Raw genomic sequence first — 16027 nt, 5'->3', positions numbered from 1 at the left:
ATGAATCCAAAAGGTCTAACATCTGACTAAGAGAAATTCCAGGAAGAAAAAGGAAAATGGTAAGAAATTCTTGAAGAAAATATTTCAGAAGTGAAGAGCATGAGTCTCCAAATTGAAAGAAACAAATGCAATGGAGGACAAAAGCTTTAAACGTTACACGTGGAAACGATTTTCAACAAGTGTTCACGATCAGTGAAGTATGAAGCTAGAATAAAGCTATTTTCAGATATACAAAGTCTCAAAATATTTATGTCTCACGCACCTTCTCTCAGGAAGCCACTTAAAGGTGAGCTTTGCTAAAATGAGGGAGTAAACTAAGACAGATGATATGGGATCTAAGAAACAGGAGGCTCAAACACAGAATAGAGATGAAGGGAACTCCCTGACTGTTGGTGACCAGGACCACCTCTGCGCGGCAGCCCTGGAGAGCAACCCATCCATAATAATGGAGTGTTCCATCAGAGGTGTCGCCACAAAGCCTCAGCCCTGTAGAAAATTGAGTTAATTTCATTTTATAGAGCTTTTGGAAAATGTAGGAAGACTTAGAATCAAAGAAAACTAAGCAAATAAAAAAATGAGGTAATTACTAACTTTAGGAAATGAAATCACAGTATACTACTTGACTCAACAGTGAACACTATTTACCTGCTCATTATGTAAAAACAGTGAAGATTAATTTTGCCCAAACATAAATACATTAGGAAGAGGATATTATAAGAGAGCCAAAATCTTCATCTACTACGTTAAAAAGTCAATATATAATCTTATAATTAATTGATTGGAACAGTACTATCTGCCTGTTATTTAGAAATACTGCAGTAATTACCAGAAAAAGAATAGCTAAGAGTTTAAAGGAGCTGCCTCTGGGTAACTGGAATTTAGGGTTGAGGAAGGAGGGATGGGGAGGAGGAAGACGTCTAGCGAGCTGCTGTTTTTTGCTATAGGACGTTATCACTGGACTTTTAAAATCATATACATGTAATGTAAAAATTAATTTAAAAAGAAAAGAAATAAAAAAAAGTTTAAAAATCTGAAAAATGACAGAAATACTTATTGCATTGAGGACTGCAAAACTCTCACAGTGTACCAAAATTACCAACATTCAAAATAACAGCAGGAATGCAATGGAGCTGGCAGTCAATCTACAAGGTGACAGAAGATCCCTGGCAGTGGCACGTCCAATATTACTTTTGTATTTCATTTGTTTTTAGGGTGGAGCACGTCTGGTTGCACACTCTTGTCCAGTACACCTGGACAGCTTCTCTGAACAGGTCTGCATCCTTTGAGAGAAGTACCTTTTCCAAACAGATGGAGAATATAAACACACAGGGGACCTCAGACTCATAACCCCAGTGTCACCTTTAAAGGGTTTGTGCAAGGAACCAGACACTAACATAGGACTATTTCCTTCTAAACGCTGAACAGTTTTATAAGATGTGAAAAAAAGTTAAAAGTATAAAAGCAAAGGGACTTGCTTACCTGTGGGGACATGCACAAGTCTGACAGCACTATCAGTTGTATTAACATGCTGCCCTCCTGCTCCTTTGGCTCGAAATGTATCTATTCGCAAATCCTTGGGGTCCACTTTCACATCTACCTAGAACAAAATGTATAACATAAGTAAATTCTACACTCAACAAATACTTCGAATACTAAATTTATTCCAAGATTTTTCAAATAAACTGTACTGTTTTGTATTAAGATAAGTCATAGCCATTAGACTAAGAGGTGAAATATCTTATACCAAAGAAAGGACCATAAACTCCCTATTCCAATGGATGCTATTTTTTAACACTGACTCATGATGCTATGAGATGACTGAGTTATGAGATCTTTCAAAGTTTCATCATCCATCATCCCACAAAGCTACATTAGATGCAAAATAAACAAAATATATATATGTATGTAAGTATATATACTCATTATTCCCTGATCCTGTATTTGCAAATTCACCTGCTTACTAAAATTTATTTGTTCCCTCAAATCAATTATTGCAGCACTTTCACAGTCATTTGCAGACACGCACAAAGCAGCAAAAATTCCAATTGCTCTACAGGGGCATGTTTCCAGCCAAGGTCAAACAAAGTGACAGTCTGCTTTCTTGTTTCAGCTCCTACAAAGATGAGCAGACGATGAAGACAGGAGGGTGCAGAGCAGCATAGTGCAAGAAGTCCCAGCTCGGGGGCCAGCTGGATGGGGTCTGAATCCCAACTCTGGCACCTGTTAGGAAGGCAGCCTCAGGCAAGTCACTTAACACTTCTCAATTCCATTTTCTCTTTTGTAAAATAAAACAGAATCTACTAGGGTGAGTTGTTTTTAGGATTTAAGATTATAATCTATATGATTATATATACATAATTTTTTCCCTCCTAGGAGAAATAGTTCAGTATTCACTAAATCACTGTTTGCTATGACTTCATAGAACCTAACTACTGCGAATAATGATAATTCATTGCGTGCACGTGCATGTGCATGTGTGTGTGCATGCCTTTATTAGTGGACTGAGCAGAGACACCCAAAAAGACATGTTCTTGCTCTAACCACTGGAACCTTATTTGGAAAAAGGGTTTTTGCAGATGTAACTGAGTTAAGAAGAGATTATCCTGGATTATTCGGATAGGCCCTAAATCCAATGACAAGTGTCCTTATAAGAGATACCTAGAGGAGAAAGAAGAGGAGAAGACCATGTGAATTCGTAGGCAGAGATTGGAATTGTACAGCTTTAAGCCAAGGAACACCTGGAGACACCAGAAGCTGGAAGAGGCAAGGGAAGATTCTCTCCCAGAGCCTTTGGAGGGACCATGGCCCTACCAATACTTTGATTTTGGACTCCTGGTATCTAGAACTGTGAGAATAAATTTAAAGTTTGTGGTAATTTGTTATGGCAGCTTTAGGACATTTTCTTCTCTCTCTCTCTCTATACACACACACAAACATATATATATATAAACAAATAGTGATAAAATAGCCTGTTTTTGAGGGGACATTTAAAATTTTTCCCCATATTTATCATTTATTATGGGATATCTAATTATACTAGAAAGCAAGGACACACTCAAAGACTCATGGGGTCAATTTCAAAATAGGTTACCCCTAAAAGGCTACTACTGGCCAAATCTGAGACAATTTGAACATCAAAAACAATAGTGCTTATAACTCACTGAATTTAAAAAATAAATCCATATGTCTATAATAAGGTCAATATATGAAACTCAATATATGAGTTTATAATGAGGTAAAATAAAAGAGAAAGAAAGCAAAAAGCAAGGAGGAGAGAAGGTAGTGGAGAGGAAAGTATTCTACAGAAAAGAATGCCAGTTGGGGCTGGCCACGTGGCCGAGTGGTTAAGTTCGCGCGCTCCGCTGCAGGCAGCCCAGTGTTTCGTTGGTTCGAATCCTGGGCGCGGACATGGCACTGCTCATCAGACCACGCTGAGGCAGCGTCCCACATGCCACAACTAGAAGAACCCACAACGAAGAATATACAACTATGTACCGGGGGGCTTTGGGGAGAAAAAAGGAAAAAATAAAAAAAAAAATTAAAAAAAAAAAATTAAAAAAAAAAAAAAGAAAAAGAAAAGAATGCCAGTTAATACATGTACAAGGAATGATAGAATTAGAAAATCACCATCTTGCAACCTGAAACTAAGTAACTGATTCAGGCAAAGATAATGGATGGATGTTAAAACCGTGGAAGAAAAGTGTTGGGAAGAGGATATATGTACCCTAGAGATTACTTAGTAATTGCAAAGGGAAAAAGCTACTTTCAAAATACACATATTTTTGTGGTCACCATCTTAACTAAATGCTCAAACTAATCCTCACTAGAAGTGGGACAATCGGATATTATGTGCCTTCTGGTAAGATGCAACATGAATATAACTACCCCTATAAAGTATTCCTGCTCAAAACGCGTAAACTGAATGGAACGGAACATTTACATACAACTTTCAATATAATATAGGGGATAAAGGAACAAGTTAAAGAGTACCATGAAGAAACAACCAGATGGATCCAGAATATGGGACAGTCTACAAGACAAAGGGCCTAGACTCTTCAAAAAGTCAACGTCATTAAAAAAAAATGTTGGGGAGCCAGCCCTGTGGCCAAATGGTTAAGTTCATGTACTCCACTTCGGCGGCCCAGGGTTTTGCTGGTTCGGATCCTGGGCACGGACATGGCACCACTCGTCAGGCCACACTGAGACAGCGTCCCACACGCCACAACTAAAACATACAACTATATACTGGAGGGACGGGGGGAAAAAAAGCAGGGAAAAAAAAGGTCGGCAACAGTTGTTAGCTCAGGTGCCAATCTTTAAAAAAAGAAAAAAAAGAAAAAGGTTGGGAAACTGTTCTAGACTTAAAGAGATCTAACAACTAATTGCAATGTGTGAAACTTGATGGGGTTTTGGTTAAACAAAAGCTATAAAAATATTTTGGGGATAAGTGGGGAACTATAAAATGGACTAGATATTGGATAATTGTGATATCGTCATTTATAATAAGAAACATAAATTTGGTCTTCATCCAAATGAAGCTTTGGTACAGAGCTTTGGTACAGAGCTCCTAAAACCCTCAGGATTTCCTGAGTGATAAGAGAGAAAAGCTGTCTTCTGTTATTCATAACAGGTCCCTTTCCACTGCACTTGAGTTTATGTTAATGAAGTGACTTTCGGAAAGCCCCAGATAACCCAAAGGATGGGGGTTAACTGCCAGGGAAACCAACCATGGGATCAGAGGGTCAGAACTTTCAGCTCCAGCCCCCACCCCCAAACCCCCAGGGAGGAGAGCAGGGCTCAAGGCTGAATTAATCCCCAACACCCAATGATTTAATCAATCGTGGCTATGTGTGAAAGCCTCCATAAAACTCCTAAAAGTACAAGGTTCAGAGAGCTTCCCAGGCTGGTGAACATGTGGCAGTGCTGGAAGCACGACAAGCCTGGAGAGGGCATGGAAGTCTGCACCTCTTCCCACATATTTGTCCTATGCAACTCTTCCATCTGGTTATTCCTGAGTTGTATCCTTTATAACAAACCATTAATCTAGTAAGTACAATGTTTTCCTGAGTTCTGTGAGCCACTTCAGTAAATTATCAAACCTGCAGGGGGGATCGTGGGAACCTCTTGATTTACAGCCAAATGGTCAGAAGCACAGGTGACAAGCTGGACTTGCGATGGGTCTCTGAAGTGGGAGGGAAGGCAGTCTTCTGGGACTGAGCCCTTAGCCTGTGAGATCTAAGGCTATCTCCAGGTAGACAGTGTCAGAACTTAGTTGAATTGTAGGACACCTACTTGGTGTCCATAGAGAACTGAAGAATTGTTTGATGGGGGAAAAAAACTCCACACATGGAGTATAGAAGTATTCTGTGAGTAGACAGAACACACAGGAGGGTTTCCTAAACAATAATATTACAGAGTTATGATTGATCTTCATAGACCATTGTATGGAGTTTATGTAGGAGAATGTCCTATTCCCAGCAGACGTAAGCTGAAGATTTGGGGGTAAAGTCTCATAGTGTCTGCTATATCCTTTATAGGTCACTTAAAAAATGTATATACAGGCTGGCCCGGTGGCCCAGTGGTTAAGTGCGAATGTTCCGCTTTGGTGGCCCAGGGTTCGCCGGTTCGGATCCCGGGTGCAGACATGGCACCGTTTGGCAAGCCATGCTGTGGCAGGCGTCCCACATATAAAGTGGAGGAAGATGGGCATGGATGTTAGCTCAGGGCCAGGCTTCCTCAGCAAAAAGAGGAGGATTGGCAGCAGTTAGCTCAGGGCTAATCTTCCTCAAAAATAAATAATTAAAATAAAATAAATAAATAAATAGAATGTATATACAGAGCCAGCCCCAACAGCCTAGTGGTTCAAGTTCGGTACGCTTCGCTTTAGTAGCCCAGGTTCAGTTCCCAGGCACAGAACCATAGCACTCATCCGTTAGCGGCCATGCTATGGCAGTGGCTCACGTTAAAAAAAAAGAAAGAGAGATGGGGGCTGGACCTGTGGCTGAGTGGTTAAGTTCTCACGCTCCACTACAGGTGGTCCAGTGTTTCGTCAGTTCGATTCCTGGGCCTGGACATGGCACCGCTCATCAAGCCATGCTGGGGCGGCGTCCCATATGCCACAACTAGAAGGGCCCACAACTAAGAATATGCAACTATGTACCGGGGGGCTTTGGGGAGAAAAAGGAAAAAAATAAAATCTTTACAAAAAAAAAAAGAGAAAGATTGGCAACGGATGTTAGCTCAGGGTGAATCTTCCTCAGGAAAAAATTAAAATAGAAAAATAAAAAATATATATAAACACACATCTATAGTAATCTAGCAAATGTGGCAAAATGTAAACAATCGTTGACTCCAGGTGAAGGTTACAGAAGTTTTCAGTGTGGTATTCTTTCAACTTTCTGCATGTTTAAAATTTTTTTTAAAAACGGTTAGGAAAAAGAAAAATATGGGGAATACGGCTGTATTGAATTAATACAATATAGATCCCATATGGATATTATATCACTGACTTCAAAATATTATTTGTGGAATTCATTTTGTTTCCTAAGATAAAACTTAGGGAACCACATTTTAAAAGTGTCATGGATTCTGTTTTATGAAGAGAAGTCATTTCTATTTAAAATAAAACAAAACATCTTGCTCAGGGATAAGAAGGGCAACTCTACCTGGGGAAGAGGTAAGGATTTCTGGCTAGAGTCTGTGAAGTTCACTCTGCAACCCTGGAAATCACAGATTTTCCTGGAAGCTAAGGCTTCTCAGCACAACACCCATTTATCAGACAAGTGCGTTTGCAATGTCTCTGGGGGAGGTTACCTCATCTGGTTGAGGGAGGACAATAACTGACATTGTTCCTGTGTGAATGCGCTGCATCCTTGACGACAGGCCCACCTCAGGGATCCGCTGAACTCGGTGAATCCCACCTTCATACTTCAAATGCTTATAGACACTGTCCCCGGAAATTCGGGCAGCCGCATGATGTAGCCCACCTAGGAAAAAAAACCAGCCGGAAACATTAATGAACTCTACTCTGAAAGGGATCCGGGTCTTAAATGCCCTCAATCTATGGCTCGAATGTGAGTACAGAACCTAAGTTGCAATCACATAGAAGGGACAAAACTAGATTTTCCCAATGTAAGTGTATTAATACATAAAAGGAAACACATCAAAATATTATTTATGGTTATCTCTGGTGAACAGAATAACAGCATATTTTTTATTTTACTTTTTTTACTCCTTTTGTTTCTAAATTATCTATAAAGAACAAATTTTAATTTTATAAAAACACTATTAGAAAAAAAGGAATACTAGGATGTTTTCTGCATTGAACTACTGTATGCAATCTTAGGCTAATATGGTGCCATATATAAAAGAATGATCAATAATATAATACTTTGATAATGATAAATAACTATAGATCCTCTCAAGTTTTAAAAAAATTCATTGAAATTTAGCTCTCTCTTATCTGTGGAACAGGAAGATAAGCACAAAAAATCTTAATGCCTAGGCTAGCTTCTTATCAAACATTAAAAAAATTTTTTTTATTATAAAATAATATACAGACATAGAAAACTACATGAGTCAAATGTATGGCTTAATGACCACAAGATCAAGAAAAAGAACTCTGGGGCTGGCCCTGTGGCCGAGTGGTTAAGTTCGCACACTCCGCTACAGGCGGCCCAGTGTTTCGTTGGTTCGAATCCTGGGCGCGGACAGGGCACTGCTCATCAAACCACGCTGAGGCAGCGTCCCACATGCCACAACTAGAAGGATCCACAACTAGAATATACAACTATGTACTGGGGGGCTTTGGGGAGAAAAAGGAAAAAATAAAATCTTTAAAAAAAAAGAAAAGAAAAAGACTTCTGTCAGTCATCCCAAACCTTCCCCACCCCTTCTAATGAGTAACTAGTATCTTGACTTTTCTTTCCTTATTATAATTTTATTACCTAAATGTGCTTCCCTAAGCATTACAGTTTAGTCTTGTCCATTTAAAAAAGTTTGATATGTCTTTTTTTTTTTTTTAAAGATTGGCACCTGAGCTAACAACTGTTGCCAATCTTCTTTTTTTCTTTTCTGCTTTTTCTCCCCAAATCTCCCCAGTACATAGTTGTATATTTTAGTTTTAGGTCACTCTGGTTGTACTGTGTGGGATGCTGCCCCAGCGTGGCCTGATGAGCGGTGCCATGTCTGCACCCAGGATCCGAACCAGCGGAACCCCGGGCCATGGAAGCGGAGCACTTGAACTTAACCACTCAGCCATGGGGCCCACCCTGATATGTCTTTTAAATCTCTTAATCTATAGGTTCATCATCCATCTCTTTTGTTCCCTCCAAATTATATGTTGAAGAACCTGGGCTGTTGATCTGCAGAATTTCTCACAGTCTGGTTTTGCTGATTACGTACTTTTGGCACAATTCGACCTGTTCTTCTCCCCTCTGTACTGGCTGCAATTTAGCAGCTGGATCCAGAGACTGGAGCAGACACCAACTTGAGCTCCTTCACAAGACTGCAGGAGGCATGTAATGTCTGGTTATCTCTCTTTCTATGGGCTTGACAGCCTTTGATGCGTAACGTATCATGGGGGTTATAAAATAGTGGTAGTCTAATTCTATCATTTTTCTCACTTATTAGTTAAAATACATTTATAAAGAGACATTTCCCTTTGTCTACTATTTGATTACCCAGTGATACAGTTATGTAGGAAAGGCAGGATAAATGCTTGATTCTGTCCCTTCACCGGTTTTACCAATATATATTGTTTGCCATATAATGAATTGGGGTCCTTTTAATCCTCTGAAGATGACCAATTATTTTTAAAAATATCATTATGAACTCAAGGATGTGAACACATCTAGCATGTTTAAATCAATTGTAATTATTATTATTGAAGCTGAACTTGACCCATCTTTGGCCAGTGGGAGGCTTTTCAAGTTAATTTCTGAGTTTTCTGACATGCCTCTTGTTATGGCATAAAAAGATTTTCCAGGATTATCTTGAACATTTCTTGCTCTGACCTGGAATCAGCCATTTCTCCAAGAAGCCCTGCTTCCTTTCAGAGAGAAATAATATTTCACTATTTGGTGCTAGGGATGTTCACTACTGCTGAGTTGGTCATTGTTTCTAGGCCTTTTCAGCAGACAGACATAGGAAATACCTCATGAGTTCATACTGATGCTGAGACACAATTTCTTGTGTTTCTGTACATCTTGCAAATAAGGCACTTCCTGCCCCTTTGTTCCAGACTATCTTTTTGAAGGGTGTCTGTATAGTGAACAGCTTTGGAGAAATGTCTCCCTCCAGAGCAAAAGACAAGTTTGTTTCCAGCCTTGGAAGATAGCATCGTCTTCTAGAGCAATGGACAGGCATGCTTACTGCCCATTAAAAAAGAATTGAGGGGCTGGCCCTGTGGCCGAGTGGTTAAGTTTGCGCGCTCCGCTGCAGGCGGCCCAGTGTTTCGTTGGTTCGAATCCTGGGCGCAGACATGGCACTGCTCATCAAACCACGCTAAGGCAGCGTCCCACATGCCACAACTGGAAGGATCCACAATGAAGAATATACAACTATGTACTGGGGGGCTTTGGGGAGAAAAAGGAAAAAAAAAAAATCTTTAAAAAAAAAAAAAGAATTGAGATCCCTAAACTCAGGGTTATTCTCCTGTAATGAAACCTACTGTGTGGGCTGGTATCATCTGGCCTTCTTCGAGTTGCCTTGTGGGACTTGGGCTTCATGGAACCAGCACAAAAATGCTGATATTCTGGTTATTGCTACTACTGTAATTTACTGTCTTTTGTCTCCAACCCATGAAACTGCTGCACGCTAACTTTTTAGCTTGCAAGTAGGGTAAAATCTTAACCATTCACAGTTCTTGACAATTGATACTTCAAATGTAAATTCAAGATTACAACCTCTTCTCTTTTACTCTTGCATCTCTTGATTTTCAGACAGAGAGGATACCAGAATTAGAATATCCCATAATTACTCATCTGTTTTATCCCATATGACACATACTGCAGTCTCAGAATAACAACACTAGGTCTACCACCAATGTGATTACCAAAAACATTAACACTTTTTTGCATATGTTCGTCTCATTCTCCCCCCATTTTTTAAATGGTTGTTCTCTATCTATACCATCAGATCTTACAGTCTTTATATAATGTATTCTTTCTCTTAGCTCTCAATTATTCCTAATTCTTTACATAACCACATATTTAATGCTCACCTCCACTTCTTATGTTGATACCTCATATTTTAATGGTCTGAAGTTTTGTTTTCTAGTAGATTCCTCAGAAAGGGATCGTAGGAAGAGTATGTCCTGAATTCTTATGTATTTATAACAGTTTGTACCCCTATACTTATAAGTCAGTTCTGTTGATCATAAAATTCTTAACTCAAATTTTCTTTCCTTGAATGAACTTCATCTCTTTCTGGCACAAAGTGTTACTATTGAAAAGCCTGATGAAAATCTCATTTTCTTTCCGTTACAAGTCACAGGCTCTTTTTGTCTCCACGTCTAATAGATTTTTTTCCTTGTATTTTTTAAAGTCCAATAATTTTATTAGAATATGATTTAGTATTGTCATTCTGGCTGGAGATCTTCATACATGTTCTTTAAACATGTGGCTTCACATCTTTTTTTTTCCTATTTCTGAAGAATGTTGTTGAAATATGTTAGTACCAGCGGTAGGCAGCCTCAAAGACAGCCCCCATGAGCCCTGCCTCCTGCTGTTCACACACTTGTAGCTCCCTCTCCTGGTCCGTATGATGCATAGCAGACGGGAGACTTGGTACAACTTCTGAAATTAGGTTACAAAGAACCATGGCTTCCCTATTGAGAGTTAACTTCCTCTCTCTCTCTCACATCACTCACTCTGGGAGAAACAGGCTGCCGTGTTGTGAGCAGCCCTATGGAGAAAGCCCATATGATGAGAAAATGAGGTCTGCCAACAACCAAGCGGGCTTTCAAACACACCCTTAAACCCCAGTCAAGTGTTGGGATGATTACAGCCCCAGCGAACAGCTTGACCTCAATTTCACGAGACCCTGTACCAGAACCTCTCAGGAAAGCTGCCACCCAAATCCTGACCTTCAGAAATTGTGAAATAAAAAAACTTTGTTGCTTTAAAGCTGCTAAGTTTTGGTAATTTGTTACACAGCAATACATAACATACAGTATCTTCTCTGATTCTTTTCATCACGTTATCAATCTTCTTGGCCTATCTTCATATCATTTTCTTTGACTCCTTTTTACTTTTCTTCATTTCTTTTTCTTTTTTTGAGGAAGATTAGCCCTGAGCTAACATCTGCTGCCAATCCTCCTCTTTTTTTGCTGAGGAAGACTGGCCCTGAGCTAACAGCCATGTCCATCTTACTCTACTTCACATGTGGGACGCCTGCCACAGCATGGTTTGACGAGCAGTGCCATGTCCGCACCTAGGATACAAACCCGTGAACCCCAGGCTGTCAAAGCAGAACGTGCAAACTTAACTGCTGCACCACCGGCCTGGCCCCTCTTCATTTCTTTTTGATTCTAAAAAGATTTCCTCTTTTTGACTACTATTTTCTTAAGGCATTATCCGTTCCGTTTATCTGCTCATATGTTCCTTCTGATTTATTCTTCATTTCTGAAGTGATTCTTCTTCTATTTCTAATTCTTTCCTGAGTCTATCACTTCATTTCTAATCCTGATCTATGGGGTTCTTTCATATCTTGTATTGTTTTCTCACTGTTTCTAACTGTGAGAAGAAACAGTCTTATAGTCAGATCTAACCTACTTGGTTTCCAAAGTCAACATGTTAGACAAAAATTACACATAGTTTTCGATTTCCCTAGAAACTGCCCTAGGAAGGTATCTTTATCAGAGGCTGATGTACTGTCTCCTAATAACGTCCAGCACAGCCAGTCTTCCTCCAGCAACGGAGCAGACTACTGTCTATTTTCCTGAATACCAGAAAAAGAAGCTGGCATGCATTTAGGGGTCAGATGATACAAAAAAATCACTTATTTCCCACTCACAGTTTAGTAAGATGATCATATTATGAAAAATAACCAGGAACTGAGACTGAGTGAGACCACAATTTAAACATCCCATCTTACATTCATTCTCTACTTTTAAAATTATTCCTCCTACCCCCTTTACTTCATGTTGAGCATAAATATTTGAATTTATGTGAGCTGAAAAGAAGAAGGCTGCAACTTTACTGTATAGAATAAGAGAACCAGTCTTAGGCTGCCTGAGTTCAAATTCAAGCTCTACCTCTTCCTAGCTGTGTGTCCACAGGCAAGTTACTTAACTTGTCAATGCTTTGGTTTCCTTATTTGTAAGTGATCATAATATATAACTTGAGCTACAGCACTGCACACCTGAAGGGGGAGCCATTCATACTGTAGATTATGTGAGTAATGCTTCAAGCCTCATGTAAGCATATGACATAGCCCTGAATTCAACCTACTCTCCAAGGATGGTCGTGAGGAGTAACTGTGATAAACACTTGTAGAGCATTTAGTGGTGCTGACACTTAGCTGTCAACAAGTATCAGTGGTAACTGGATGTACACCATCAGTTCTCCTGGCCCAGTACGACATCTTGTGGAAGGGAAAGACATCAAGATCCCTCTGAACTAAATTATTACACAGGGCTGGAGAGCTGATATAACTCAGGTAGAACAGTGAAGCTATGAAAGCAAACTGTTTCTGGTGGGCCTTATTGATAGGTATGGAGAAAAAAGCATTTGTCAGATCAATAACTGCATTCCAGGAAGCAGGCGGTGTTAATTTGCTCAAGCAATGAAACCACATCTAGTACGGCAGCTGCAAGTGGAGTCACCACCTGGTGAAGTTTACAGTTACCCACTGTCATTCTCCAAGACCCATCTATCTTCTGCACGGGCCCAGTCGGTGAGCTGAATGGGAATGTGGCGGGAATCAGCATCCCTGCATCTTTCAAGTCCTTGATGGTGGAACTAATCTCTGTAATCTCTCCAGGAATGTGGGATTGCTTTTGGTTTACTATTTTCCCAGGTAGAGGCAGTTCTAGCAGCTTCCATTTAGCCTTTCCTACCATAATAGTCTCTGCTCCACAGGTCAGGGAACCAAATGTGGGGATTCTGCCAGCTGCTGAGTATATCTGTTCCAATTACACATCCAGACCTGGGGAAATAACTACGTGATGGGTTCAAGGACCCACTGGGCCCACTGTGAGACAAACCCGAGCTAAAACTTCATTGATCATCTGACCTCCATAAGCCCCTACTCTGACTGGCAGACCACAGAGATGTTTTGGGTCTCCTAGAGTTAGTATCAATTCAGGGCCAGTGTCCAGTAGTACCTGAAAGATATAATTATTCCCTTTTCCCCAAGGCACAGTTACCCTGGTAAAAGACCAGAGGCCCCTTTGGGGAAGACTAAGAGAAAGATTAACAGCATAAATTTTGGGGAGTGTACCGGGTTCCTGAAGGGGACACGGCCTTCCCCTCATTCAAGGGGTTTTGGGGTCTACAAACTAGCTCAAGACCAGGAATTGATTGAGGGACCACGACTTCTGTTCTTATGATAGAGGTTACACTTTTGTTCACTTGACCTAGAACTTTCCTGCTTACACAGATCAAGTAAGAACGTAGCAGGCTCCCATTTTACTTTACTTCTAAGGACACCATGATCAACCAGCCCACATCCTAAGTCTACGCAAGTCAGACTCTTCTGACTGCCGCTTTGACTCTGCTGTCCATTACGGTAACCATGCCCATCTTGCCCTTGGATGTTGAGTGCCATCACTTGGCCCCTGCCACCCTGAGATCCAATTATTCCCATTCCCTTTAGATTTCCAATTCAGTTACCAGAGTTCCCATTGTAAGGTCTGGCCTACAGAGAAGAGTGATCACAGAGCTCTGCAAGCATGCTGGGGCTCCTCTCACAAATTTATTTCTCACAGTTGTGGTGAAAAGTATGTCTTCTGGACATATAAAATTAATCATCACATTACTTTAAGTGACCTCTCCCTGAATTCAACTGGTGAGCAGAGAATAATAAAATATAATTATAAAGATTAATTTGTTGGGAGGGAGGAAATAATCTAACACATTTCATAGAATCCCTTTAACTTGGAAAATATATCAGTTCATTAGATAGCAGGTATACAGAATAACACGTCAGACCTACACTCCATATCAAGAGCCATCATCCCGCACTGCTTCCACAAAGACGACGTTGTAAACATTTAGTTTGAACTATTTATGTAATGGTTGAGTATCGTCCCTGTCTGTACCTATAGTCACAAAACTGCAAGACTTTAAGTCACTTGATGTCTGAATTTTTGCACGAAAGCATGTTTCTTTTCAATCTTAGTTTTCAGTGCTATGTGAATCTCTGTGGAGTTCCTCTCTGTGAGTTCCCAGCTATTTCAATTAAACATAGAAAAAGATATCATTTAATATACATATTTTATAAAGTAGATACTTTTTCCCTTTCTCTATTTTAGTCTTTTTCTATCCACATCTTTTTCTTTTCCTGATATAAATAATAAATCAATTTTTAAAAATTATTTTACAATTTTAATGAATAGAGGTTTATTCTTAGTCTTTCATTTTAAAGGTATATGAGTGAAATATTTAAAATTTTTCTTTAAAAAAAAGGGATTTTTACTTTTTAAAATATCTTTATTTTATTTTGCCAGTGAGTCAGTATATCTAAAAGAAAAGTTTCCCAACCACTGTTTAGCCTACTCTACACACCTGGAACAGAAGCTCTCTTCCTAAGTTCATCTCCCTTTCATTCTTGAAAGTCAGATTCAAAATACACATCTTAGAGGTCACTGACATTTCCCACTATTCTTTTTTATAATAATAAAACGCTGCTGTTTCTGATTATATTCCCCTTAAACTCTCTCCTGTTTCCATAATGGTATACTGTCCTCATCCTTTTTCTGCTTATCTGACTCTTCTTTTTCTTTTGCCAACTAGTCTATCTTTCTAAATGTGGCCACTCTCCAAGGTTTGGTGCCCTGAATGTTCCCTCTCTACGCACTCTCCCTCACTCTCTCAGTATCAGACATTATCTCTGTGCTAACAGCTATCAAATATTTCTCCTCAATTCTGTTCTTTTGCCAAAGCTCTGGTTACACAACTTAAGCATTTACTGGATATTTCTCAATGGATGCTCACTATAACCACACACTTCATAATTAAAAAACCACATATCATTATTCTTCCTAAATGGGCTTTGCCTTCCAATTTCTATTCCATTCAATGGCAGGAATGAATATCACAATCTTCCTGGCTAGAAAGATGAGAAGCCCTGTGGCTCATCTCCTTTGTGTCAGAATAGATTAATGAGATGTAGTGTGGCTCTGGATCAGACAGACTTAAATTTAATCCCAGGATTTCCATTACTTATTGTGTGATTTTGGATTAGTGACTTACTCTCTAAATCCAGACCCGCATGTGTAAAATGGGATTAATAATATCTATTTCACAGGGTTGTAGGTCAAATAACTCTACTGCACACAGGACACAGTGGGCAAGCAATAGCTTCTCTTGTATCCAGTCTGCAAATTTTGCCCATTCTTCCTTTGAAGGTCTCTCACATGTCTCCTTACTCCCAATTCTAACTCTCAGTCATATCTGGATTACCCTACTCACCTCTTAAATGGAGCCACTTCAATCCATCCTTCATACTGTTGTCAAAATAATCTTCTTAAAATATATATTTATCAAGTCATATTCTTACTAATAAAATCCACAACAGCTTCCTATTCCCTAACAGTCAAGCTCTGTTCAGCTTTCAAGGCTGTTCAAATGCCACCAGTTCAAGCCTATTTCCTACCACTTCCCATCACAAATAGGCTCTGGGTAAACTGGCTTCCTCATGGTCCTACACACACTAAGATCTTCCCTACCACCATGCTGTTGCTCAGGTTGTTTCTTCCCTTTGCTCTCATTGATGGTCCCCTTTCCTGACCACTGGCAATGTTTAATATCTGTATCAAGTGCAACTTACTTATGCTGTATACTGGTTTCCATGTCCCTCTATT

The 16027-nt window shown here is 39.7% G+C and overlaps 1 protein-coding gene across 5 annotated transcripts in view; it reads right to left on the bottom strand.

The window, feature by feature from the left end:
• Window positions 1-16027, bottom strand: part of MTRF1 (mitochondrial translation release factor 1) — a 58063-nt gene that overhangs the window by 12908 nt on the left and 29128 nt on the right. For all 5 annotated transcript variants that reach the window (XM_070578418.1, XM_070578419.1, XM_008534359.2 and 2 more), the window contains 2 exons: window positions 6814-6986; window positions 1480-1597 (listed from right to left, as the gene is read on the bottom strand). In XM_070578418.1, the coding sequence (XP_070434519.1) occupies window positions 1480-1597; window positions 6814-6986 (291 nt within the window). The remainder of the gene's footprint in view (window positions 1-1479; window positions 1598-6813; window positions 6987-16027) is intronic.

The sequence above is a fragment of the Equus przewalskii genome, chromosome 16 (genome assembly GCF_037783145.1).
Source record: "Equus przewalskii isolate Varuska chromosome 16, EquPr2, whole genome shotgun sequence".
NCBI lineage: Eukaryota > Metazoa > Chordata > Mammalia > Perissodactyla > Equidae > Equus > Equus przewalskii.
Note: the sequence above shows the minus strand (reverse complement) of the source record. Positions and strands in the feature narration are given on the sequence as shown.